The 12,244-nt window shown below is 36.2% G+C and overlaps 1 protein-coding gene across 1 annotated transcript; it reads left to right on the forward strand.

Annotated features, from left to right (window-relative positions):
• Nucleotides 1–8,148: 8,148 nt before the first annotated feature.
• LOC133778160 (serine carboxypeptidase-like 2) lies at nucleotides 8,149–11,262 on the forward strand. The gene is made up of 13 exons (XM_062218018.1): nucleotides 8,149–8,279; nucleotides 8,454–8,599; nucleotides 8,823–8,899; nucleotides 8,995–9,117; nucleotides 9,250–9,352; nucleotides 9,434–9,471; nucleotides 9,550–9,651; nucleotides 9,779–9,892; nucleotides 10,154–10,330; nucleotides 10,459–10,574; nucleotides 10,659–10,775; nucleotides 10,858–10,906; nucleotides 10,998–11,262. Exons 1-13 carry the CDS (start codon nucleotides 8,149–8,151, stop codon nucleotides 11,079–11,081), a joined length of 1,377 nt encoding a protein of 458 aa, XP_062074002.1. The 3' UTR covers nucleotides 11,082–11,262.
• Nucleotides 11,263–12,244: the final 982 nt, after the last annotated feature.

The raw sequence follows: 12,244 nt of genomic DNA on the forward strand, positions 1-12,244 counted from the left end.
TGCAGTATTTGCTGGAGTCTCTTTTGGATTTCTGGTTTCTCATGGGGTCTGGACGTCTGAAAGGGACTTGGTTTTCATTAGCCAGGTAAATATTCTCCCGAGACTCATTGAGCTCGGTGTACACCTTGTACTCGGAGAAATATCTTTCTCCTTTCTTCTTCTTTCCCCCTTCCACCTCGGGGTTACTTCCTTCATTCTTCTTTCTTTTGGAAGGGTTTTCTGCAGGGGGTTTCGAGGCTGATGGGTCCACCAAGGTCGAGGCAGATTTCAAGTTTGTCATTGTAGTTATGGGCTGAGAGGCCAAATTCAGCGTTGACCTCGCCTTCTCTACATTGACAAACCTCTGAGCTCGTCGATTAACTTCAGTTATGGACCTCGCAGATTTCCTCTGCATATCTTCCCAGAGGGGACTTCCCGGAATTACCCTGGCTTAGACAGCCATTAAATGGCTGCTATCGTGTACATCACAAGCTCGGGCGACTTCCAGATTGAACCTTGTAAGGTAACTTTTCATTGTTTCATTCGGTTATTGCCGGACATTGGTTAAGGCGGATGCCTCGAGCCTTATTTCGATCATGGCTCTAAATTGCTTCTTGAAATCTCTAGACAAATGATCCCAAGAAGTAATTAAATGCCTCTTATATTTTTCGAACCAGTTTTTTGTTTGTCCTGTAAGCGAAGTTGGAAACAGCATGCATCTGAGCTTGTAGCCCACATTACTTGCTCTCATAATAGTGTTAAACGTACTTAAGTGACTGTACGGGTCGGACTTCCCCTCAAATGGTGGGACATGAGGAATCCGAAACCCTTGAGGAAATGGAGTGCTGGAAATATAGGGGCAAAGGTTTCGAGTTCCTCGTCAGACTCTTCGTCCCGATCCCGTCTTCGTTCATTCTGTAAGAGCCTGAATGCTTTTTCTAGTTGATCAATCCTCTCCTGGACTGGATCCATGGGGGGTCTAACCTGAAATTGGTTATCATTGATCACAATTCTAGGTTCGCCCCTTCACATGGGATCCTTGCGTCCATTTAGGTGATCCCTCAGGTCTGGGTTTGAGGGGTTACCATTATCCCGATTCTGATTTAAGTGTTCCCGTAAGTCAGGGTGGTCCCTTTGATTCTTAGTATTTCTGCATCCTCGGTCATACATATTGACCGATCTTGTGTCTTCTGAGCCTTCGCTGGCTAGGCTCGCCACATAGTTATTTTGAGATGGGATCCTTTCAGGTTCTCTCGTCTCTATAGTGTTAGATCGAGACATTTGGCTTCTTGTAGGCTGGGCGCCTCTACGTTCTCTAGCAGTTTCCCCATTCCCATGTTTTCGTCCAGCCCGCCTTTCCCTATCACCCTGAGTCGGTTGTGTGTTTCTCCGAGGTGGTGAGGGATATCTTATCGGCGACGGTGGGTGTCGTATGGGTGACAGTGGCTGCCACCCATTTCGAGGCCTGGAAGGTCCCGAGTTCGCCTGTGCTGGTTTGGGAGCGCTCTACGCGTTACTAGGATTCTGGGTCTGAGTCGCTGCGGGGGCTCGGTTATTCCCAGTTTCGGCTGGTAACTCAACATTTGAATTCATAGGAGCTCCGGCCTGGGTGTTTCTCCAGGTCCTCAAGGGAGCAGGCTGTTCAGCCAGTAGCGGGGGTTGCTCCGTTCTTCATGTGGCAGTGTTTTTGCATGGTCACCCTCGGGGCCTGCGGGGAGGAACATGAACATCTCGCAGAGGTGGAGCTTGGGCTTCAGGTGGAGGCGAGGGCAGAGCCGCCTATGCTTCAGCAGCCAATTTGGCCAGCTCCTCGTTGCGTTTCTTGGCCTCCGCCAACTACTTTCGCAATTCACGGTTTTCAAGCTCCACGATAGGGACATATCGCTTAAGGTTATAGTACATGTCCTCGTCGTCCCTGGGGGCCGGTGGTGTAGGTGGTCCTCGAGAGTCAGAGGATCCACTCCTCTCATCCGGGTCCGAATTCATCATCAGCTGTTTCATAGGGCGCCGTGGATAGCTCACTTCTTCTTCAGGAATATTAGGATCATTCGTGACCATAGTTGGTTCAGGGAGGCTTTTTTTATTGACTATACTCAGATTCGTATTGCTTAATGTGATCTCAATGAAAGCACCAAACTGTTGACGCCGTTTTTTGTCAACTTAAATCGCAGAGCAATTAAACAATATAAACTACGGTGTGAACGAATAGTAAATAGGAACAAGAAGATTTTTATGTGGTTCAGCAGTTAAATCTGTCTAGTCCACGAGTCTGTATTATTAAGATTCAGAGTTTTCAGGAAATTCTTCAAGGATGAATTACCCAGAGTTCTCTCTCAAGATTTTCAAATATCTCGTTACAAGTGGTCCTTCCTTCTCTATTTATGGGGAAGGTTACAGAGTCCGTTCCCACATATTTCAGGAAGATATTCTGTATATCAATTTAAAATAATGACATTTAATGCTATATATTCTATATACAAGGAAATGTCCCCTGAAGACCCGGGAATGAATAACAAACTAAATAATATCCCCCTAATGTTGGGATTTTACAACAATAAATATGTCCACACATACACAACGGGCTATCTTAGGTGACTCATTGAATCTTCGAGATCAGCGACCGGCCTCGTGAATATCAAGACTTACGGGCTTGTCATCTTACTCCAAGACCTGCTCGGAGCAGATAAATACTATTGAGGCCATCACATTCGAGCTTGCACTTCTTAAGCTCGGGCTGTTCAATCCGAAGGCACTCGATAACAGATGTATCCTGATGTCATGCCATTTCGAGCCTAGAAAGAATCCCGAGGTTACGTCTTCGAGATTGCCATATTACTTCAGAGGTTTTACAACTGGACCATGCCATGTGATTCATATATTTCGAGCTCATACCTGACGAATCCAGTATTTCGAGGCCATAATTTCTGGTCTCGAAATCTGGGTGGAACAGTAGCATAAGGAAACTGAAGAGTCAAGGGTCATCCAAACGACCTTGAAGTAAATGAACCTGGGCCCTGGTAAATGAACCGGGCCTTTGGGATTTGATCAGGAATGTTAACACAGATGCTTTTTATTCAAGTTCCTAGCAATCAATCTCCCACGAAAGTGGACCCGTCTTCTGGGGAACGAACCGGGATGTCGAGAATTGATTAGGGAAAGGAAGCAAACCTTAAATGCGCGAGCACAGATGAAGGCTTGGGGGGTAAATGTTATCCCCATTTCCTCCCTTCATTCGCGGATCCACATATTGGGTCTGCGGGCCATCCTGAAGGGATTTAAGGCCCAGATCAGGCCCAATAGTCAAGGAAGGAGTGAGGTTTGGTGACCCAAGTATCAGTAAAGCCCAAACGTTGTCTGAGAATAGAAGCCGGGATCGTGAAGTTGGCACGTTTCATCTTCCCGGACACTTTGTCCGGCGTCTCCCGGGGTGCGATGAAGATATCGTTTCCTCCAATTCTAAAAATGGACCGAGACGATGGTGGATGAACCCAGAACGTGGTAAACAAACCATGGTCGTGGTAAATGAAGAGGGATGTTAGTAAATGAACCCAGACCGGGCACCCAATTTGGGCATGATAAGTTGCCCTCGATATTGACATCACTCCGAGAAACACAGTGTTTTGTCCCCATAACTAACCTGCAGAAGAGGTTACATACAGAATGTACGTCGTCATTGCAGAACTGTACTGCCACTATTTTGACAGATCCTGTCCCCCAAATCTCCTTCGAAGCCCACGCCAACTAAACTGAAGTTGCATACTATTGTTAGTTTTATAGCGTGGTTATGCTCAGGTCGGCCTAGTGGGCCTTGATTAGTGTATTTTATTTATTAAAATCATTTGTATTAAGCCTCCATCTGTGAGCAAATAGTATTTATACCCTTAGTGGGCCTGGACTAATCCGGCCTAAACCCAGAGCACTCAACTGCCTATAAATATGAAAAATTGTGCACTGGGAAAATGATCCGATTTTTCTCTTGTAAGCATACACTCTGCTCAAATTCAGAGAAACTTCATTACTTAAGCTCCTAAAAGCTCTAATACAATGGACTCGTGGACTAAGGCTTTTAATGCCCCAACCACGTAAAACTTCTTGTGTGATAATCTATATTCTTTATTTTCTAAGCTATCTTTTCTTTCATAATTCTAGTTTCCGAAAAACTCGGTAAACAATATGTAAATATGTTTTGCTAAAATGTATTTAATACTTTGTCTAAAATATGAAAAATAATTTAATTTTAATTTTACATACTAAATAATAATTCAAGTTTATATGTTTATAAATTTTTTTAATTTATATTATTATTTAATTAGAAAATTATATACATTTGTAATATTTATTAACATTTAAGTATGCTATTTATATATAGTTATGTTTTTTTATTGATTTACTAATCTTTTATTAATTAATTAATTTAAAGTTTTAATTAATAGCATAGTGTGCACATTGCAAAAGTGAAGTAAATTTGCTAGCAATGACTATTAATTGCAAGAGGTACATATATTATTTTATTTCTTGTTTTAGTATAATTAAAATTTTGTTAGAGGAGGTTGAATATCTTAAATATTCATCCATAGTAAAGTAGGTTCTTAGATTAAAATTGTGTGTTGCAGTGATAACAGAAGGTTGCGAACTATGTGTTTTAGTTAAGTAGCATCTGAAAAATTTGTTTGTGTGCTGCAAAACTATAAGGAAGAAACTTATTGTGTGTTGTTTGAATTGTTTGACTTGTTGTTCACAGATGGTTAGATCACTATTATAGGGGAAATGCTGCTCGATTTTGTCTAGAATTATGTATTCTATTATTATATTTGTATTGTGTTGTGCTTATTTGATTGAATTTGATTAGATTGACAAATTGTTAGGTTACTAATATAGAGGAAATGCTGCCCAATTTTTTGTATGCTTAATTTTTTTTTATAGACATAGGAGATGATATGGATAGACCTAGAGGTTATTTGAAAAAAGAGGTATGTATATATATAAATTTATAAAAAGTTTACGGTTTATTTATTATTAAAGTATATATAATCAAATAATAATAATTAAATAATATATTTTACTTTATATATTTTGTAGCTAAACATTACGCCATATACACCGACACATATTAATGAAATGCGACAATAGTGAGCGAATGATATGCTACCGATAGTTCGAAGTCATCGTCCCAAAAAATAAGTTTTTGTTGTTTACTTTTTTTTTATCTTACTATATGTTTAGCTTGCTAGTGTAATATTTGTTGATTTTGTACGTGTAACAACAAATATTACTTTTTTGTATTTTTAGCTAGCTAAAACATATTATATACACATTTCAGTTTTATCAATGAAAATTCACAATTTAAATTTTCATATAATTTAAATTTTTTTAATTAATATATTTAATTTAATTTCAAAATATATATAATTAAATAATCTGAAAATAACTAATTAATTAATTAATTTTTTTTTTTAAAATACAAAAACCAATGATGACTCGGGATACGAGACATTGAATATATATAAAGGTTTTTATGGGGAGACATTGTAAGTACCCTACGATGACTCCCAGGGTAGACTTTGTAGATATTCAACATCTCCCCCTGGGAGTTATCATAGGATGTACACCCTATGATAACTCCCATGGGGAGACGTTGAATGTCTACAAAGTCTACCCATGGGAGTCATCATAGGGCCACTTAAGATGACTCATTCAACATCTCCCATAGGGAGAGATATTAAATGTCTACAATGTCTCCCCCATATAGCCATTAAATGCATATTTTATTGTAGTGTATTCTCTTTCTCAACTGACAACTTACTTGCCTTAGAAACCAGTTCATCAGCCCCACACCCTTCTGTTGCCGTGAGTAAAAACCTGCAAAAAAACAAAGAAAACGGATACGAGAAAACGAAAGGTCACAATAGACGTAGAATTCCACTCACAGGGTCACACTCCGGACCCAATAGTTTTTGCTAACCAACTAACTCTATTATGCTTGAATCATTAATTATGTGACTAGAATTAATAACACATTAATGTGTAATTTAAGTTTGAGTGTGTCCTAATCATTCAATAAAAAAAAATGTGTTACTATTTTTTTTGGGCATGTGTAACTGAGTTTTCAATTCTCCATCTCACTTTTTTTTGACAAACTAGATAACTCACTTTTAGTTTCTATATCTTTTTACAAAATTTAATCCCAATTAAACGATCTCTTATTTATTTTGTCAAAAAAAATAAAACTCTCTTATATCTAAGGACAATACATAGGAGCACACAAAAATGATACACCTTGTGCAATGGATTTGAGGCTATTTCAGCGGCTGGAATGAAACTTATTCTTCATTTCAAACATAAATATTTTTTTCTTTTTCTTTTTGATCATATCATTTATTGGATAACCATTTTCCTTTCTTTGTAGTGTACCAGCCCCAGGGACATGTCTTGGAGCCCAAGTGTGATTAAGTCTTCTCTAAAAGTGCGAAGTTGGATGATAACCGTATAATATTGCTTCTAGATAATACAGTGAAACCAAACTCCATTACACTAGACAGACTTCCAAAAAGTCGTTGTCTAAATATATCCTAGGGTGCTTACAGCGAAATCTCATTTTTGAATTTTCAACAATTTGAACGTTTGGAATACTTCAAGTAAGTCTAAAATCTTCCATTTGATTCCATAAATACTCAATTTAACATTAGTAACAACCAAAAGGTCGGTGGAATTTGAAATTCAAAGAGTGTCTCAAAACTCTATAAATAGAGACCATTTGGTAACTTGTGAATATAAGTTATTTTTATCCATTTTAGCACTTTGCTAAGCACAATAATGTTTAAAAATTCCAGAGAGCTATTTATTAAACTTGAGAGTCCCCTTAGTGCTAAGACTAAGAGATTATAGTGATCTCCACCACTCTTAAAGTTGTGTAAGTGTGAGAGTTTTCTTCTTTATTCTTGTTGTTTGATTTGTAATTTTTGATTTGAGTTTGTATTTATCTTCTTCTCTTCTTCTATATTTGTCTATATTAATTTGTATTGTAAGGATGGTGTTGTAGTTTTATTTTATCAATATTATTGTCCAATTGTATTCTTGTGGTGAGTTGTAATTTTGGTTTCCATTATAGCATTGAATTTATATATTCTCTAACATTGTATAATTTGTATTCATAATAAAATGTACAAATGGTGAGGACATGATGATCTCCTACATGGCGCGCAGACATGGATCCAAGTTTCTGAGTTTTTTTATTTTTTTATTTCTGGCCATTAGAGGCCATGACTGGTTGATGATCAAATAGCAGGGTAAGTTAAGAGCACTGTTTCGCTTTAAGACTAAAGAATTAAAAATGAGTCTATATAATTCTTTATTTGCCACTGATTTTTGTATCTGTGCATTGCAGATGTGTGGGGGAATATTCAAAGGGGTCATTCACATTTGTTACTGTCAAGGCTTTATTTTATATTTTTTTCCTTCTGTCAACAAAACTACAGTAGAAAATGGTCTAATTAATCCAAGAAAATGAATATAATGATTTACTATTTTGTTTGGTGCAGGGAGGAGGTCATACAGCTCCTAAGTTTCAGCCCAAACAATGCTTTGCCATGTTCAAAATATGGCTCTGTCAAGAGCCACTCTAGTCGTTTTTGTTGTTGAAAAAAAGGTGAAATTGAATCAGAATAAACTGAGCAGAACTAGTTCACAGAAACTTGTTATGCGTGATCAATGTTACTACTTATTTCTGTCTAAATCTTTCTACTTGATTAATATTGTTTTTTAATTTAAAAATAATCTTATGTGACCTGACTGTTGGCATGTCCTTTTCTCCTTTGATTATTATTGAATGAGAAAAACAGCTCTATCTCAAACCAAGATTAGAATACAACCTTCAATTCAAAGCAACAGCAATTTTTTATAATTAATTTACTAAAACAGACTGTCGCAACCAAATTCTCACCCTTCCCAAAGTGCAACAATTGATCTCGTACAACGTGGTGCTTATTATATTGTTTAGTTAACAATTAATTAAATAAAGCAATGGATCATATGGCACATGCACAGAACAAATTAAATGGTTTAATTTATGTCATAATATTGTAAAATAATTTTAAGCCTATCTCCATTCGTCTCTGAAATAAAGGGTCGACTTTGAAAGGTTAGAAGCTAATGTTATGGTATTGTGAGACAATGTTGAAGAGGGTTCATCTCCATTTGGTTATTTTGTTGGTGTTTTTCTCAATTCCAGTGATTCCTTCCACCAATATTGTCAAGTCCCTCCCAGGATTTTCTGGTCCCCTTCCCTTCAAACTTCGAACTGGGTAAGTTTGACTTGCCAAATCCTAGGAAATTTTTTTCTACAATTACTTGGCATTTATAATTGGAACACTAAGTTGGCTAGTTGGTACCTTAACTACTTATTCTTAATTTCTTGCAAAGTTGATGCAATATGCTAGTTTTATACCTTTATGACTTTCTTTATGGTTTGTTTGCAGATATATTACAGTAGATGAAAAAGAAGATGTTCATTTGTTTTATTACTTTATTGAATCTGAAGGGAATCCAAGAGATAATCCTCTTATGCTATGGTTGACTGGAGGCCCTGGTTGCTCTGCTCTCTGCGGACTTGCTTTTGAGATAGGTTGTTTATAGTAAATTTTGTTCTCTTCTCTTATGGAGTTTGACAAATATATATACTATCATAATGCGCCACTGCCTCATTATCATGCATTGGTTTTAGTCTATTGATCCATGAAAAAGATTACATTTTCCTATTTCACCTTACATTTCCTAATCACCGCTTAAAGTCGTCATCTTTTTTGGTTGGAATAATAACTTTGGATTAAATTTTTTATTATGCGTAGGTCCTATTAAGTTTAACATAGTTGAGTACAATGGAAGCTTACCAACATTAGAACTGAATCAAAACTCATGGACAAAGGTAGACATACTTTATCTTAGATATTTATAGTTTTTCTGATTTCTAATAATATTTCATTTTTTGATCCTTGTGTAACAATTGTTCTGAATCTATAGGTTGCCAATATAATATTTCTAGATGGACCTGTTGGCACTGGATTCTCATACTCAAAGAGCCTTGAAGGGTCCCAAACTGGTGATTTTGTATATGCTAACAGATGTCTTATTTTTTTGAGAAAGGTAAACAAGAATTTGGTCATTGCATACATTTCAAGTTGCTAAAGAACCAAAATACACACTTATTCACTAGATTATTTTAATGTTACATGTAAATTTTAGCTTTGTTGCATTATGGTTATGTTTGGTATGTAGTGGTTACTTGTTCACCCTGAGTTCAGCACAAATTCGCTTTATTTAGGCGGTGACTCGTATTCTGGCAGGATCATCCCAATCATAGCTGAAGAAATAGCTAAGAGTAATGACAATTAAAAGTTCACAAGAAAGAGCTTAATAAATCAATTTAAATCAAATTACAAAGCTTGGTATGATGTTGCAGGTGTTGAAGCCAAAAACATACCTAAATTCAACTTCAAGGTACTTGTTCTACAAACAAATATTAGTGTCAAAATTAAAATCTTAGCTATCTCGAATAACCAAAGTTCTATTCTCCAGGGTTATTTGCTTGGAAACCCATCCACGAATTCAAAGATTGATGACAATTCCAAGGTTAAATTTGCTCACCGAATGGGTCTTATATCAGATGAACTCTACCAGGTTAGGCTAAAGATTTTTGTATTGTAATGAATTAATTTATGTCCAATAAAAGTATTCAAAAGATTAAGTTCAAAGATCTAATAACCTACATCCTGAAATCTAAGTTGATTGATTGATTGATTCTCAGTCACTAAAGAAGACCTGCAAAGGGCAATACACAGAGAAGCACAAAAATAATACACTTTGCTCAAAGGATCTTGAAGCTTTCTCATTGGTGGGAAGATTTTTTCTTCATTTCAAATAGAATTTTATTAGCATATATCTATACATGTACATTCAGCTTTTGCTCATATGTCATATCTTTCAAAAAAAAAAAAAAACATTTGGCCATTTTGTAGTGCACTAAAAATATAAGCAATCCACATATCTTGGAGTCCAAGTGTCCATCAGCTTTTTCTGGTCCTGATAAATTGCAAAGCCAAAGATCACTCTTAGAAAAACCTTTCAAACCAAAATCGATTCGACTAAGCCTTAATATCAAGAAGCTACCACCACCACCTGAAAATCCTATATTTGGATGTTGGGTAACCTCTGTTGTTCTCTTTCATTCCATTTTTTTCATTCAAATATCTTGTTAGTTGCAACTAATGAACAAAGATGGTTTCAGAGTTATGAGAATCTACTGGTGTATTATTGGGCAAATGACAAGACTGTTCAAGAGGCACTCCATATTCAAAAAGTAAGAGGTTATATATTGCCTATCAATGCATGCAATATAAAACGACAAACAGTAAATAAAAAAAGCCATTTAATATGTGATGTGAGGATCAATAGTTACTTTGGTGTTGGTTTGTGGAAATGAATCAGAGAACGATAAATACATGGATAAGATGCAGTGGGTCGTTACCTTACACAAAACAAGTCGATAGTGTTGTTAGCTATCATACGCAACTCAACTCAAGAGGCTATAGAGCTCTCATATACAGGAAATTAGGCCACTCTCATAAAATGGTGACATTAAAATTTTGGACTTTGAAAATGTGGGTGGGCGTGTATATATGTTATTGCAGTGGAGATCATGACATGGTGGTCCCCTACGTTGGAACCCTGGCATGGATCAAATCTATGAATATGTCTATTGTTGATAGATGGAGACCATGGTTTGTTGATGATCAAGTTGCAGGGTAATCTTAGACCCTTGTTTCACTTCAAATAAAAGTGAGTGCTAAAAATGCTTGATTAACCACTGATTTTGTGTGTACGCAGATACGTGACAGATTATTCTAAGGGTTTATTTACGTTCACTACTATTAAGGCAAGACTATTATTATTATTATTGTTATTATTATTATTATTACTATAGAAAATGGATGTACAGCTAGTTACAATGTATTATTTTGGAGCAGGGAGGAGGTCATACAGCTCCAGAGTTCAAACCCAAAGAATGCTTTGCCATGTTCAGGAGATGGATTTCTCAAGAACCCCTCTAAATGGTCGATCAAGAAGGACCATGGCCTGGACTTGTGACTTCTAATTGCTCTAGGGAGAGAGTGCTGATCGCTTTGTTAATTATTGGAATAGTAATTATGCTTAATAGTCATCGGTTACTTAATGTTTGTCAATTTATTTTTTGAAAAAGAATGAAATATAGAAGTCTTTCTGGATTTTTTACATAGATAATGATCTGTTATCTTTATGGCAAAATAGGGCCAGTGCAAATAACAGAATGGACAACGGGTCCTAGAATATAGGGACGTTGGAAACCATAGTTGTATAACGACACTAATAAACTTCCGAGGAGCTTTCGACATGATTAGTATTCCCCTAAAGCGAAAGAAACCTTAGAATTTAGAAATAGAAATGTCAACATATAAACCTTTCGTAAGCACATGATCTGCTACTTGATCATAGAAAGGTTGGCACATCTCGCTTCCACTTGCTTATGAATCAATTTCATTATGCTTTTTACGTGCATGATAAAGGATTAGCTGCCAAGGATGATGCTCATTGATTTTTTTTTTAAATAAATAAAATTGGTGAAGTAAGAATAAACTGAGTAGCACTATTTCACAACAAAATCTTGTTATGTGCGATCAATGTTTACTGATTTATTTCTAATTCTTTGTACTTGAAAAAATTGGTTGTAAGTTTAAGCAAAATAAATATAAATAATCATGAATATCAATATCACCTTGTCCTGTAGTGAATTCCTAAAATCGATCGTAGTGAAGTTAGTACTAGGATGTTATTTATATAAGTCTATATGCATGCTCTTCATAAATATATATTAAAAACAATATACATATTAGAAAGTATAAAATTATACAAACATGTGAATATTACATAGATACGTAAATACAATAATAAAACCATTAGATTACATACAAGATGCTTAGTGGAACAATAACTACACCCTTTGGATTCCCTAACCTTTTGTCCTTGCCGAATGCTAGGTATTACAAGGAATCCAAACCACTTTGAAACAATATTACAGTGTTCCAAGTCTTTCTCTATAACAACCTAGTGTTTGTGTGAGCAAGTCTCAACATATGAGAAGATAATTCCTAGAGAGAAAACTAAGAGAGAGTGGGCGGCTAGGTATAGAATATTAGGAGTGAATTTTTACCTTGTCAAATTCAGCTTTTTCAATGCA

The sequence above is a fragment of the Humulus lupulus genome, chromosome 1 (genome assembly GCF_963169125.1).
Source record: "Humulus lupulus chromosome 1, drHumLupu1.1, whole genome shotgun sequence".
Lineage (NCBI taxonomy): Eukaryota > Viridiplantae > Streptophyta > Magnoliopsida > Rosales > Cannabaceae > Humulus > Humulus lupulus.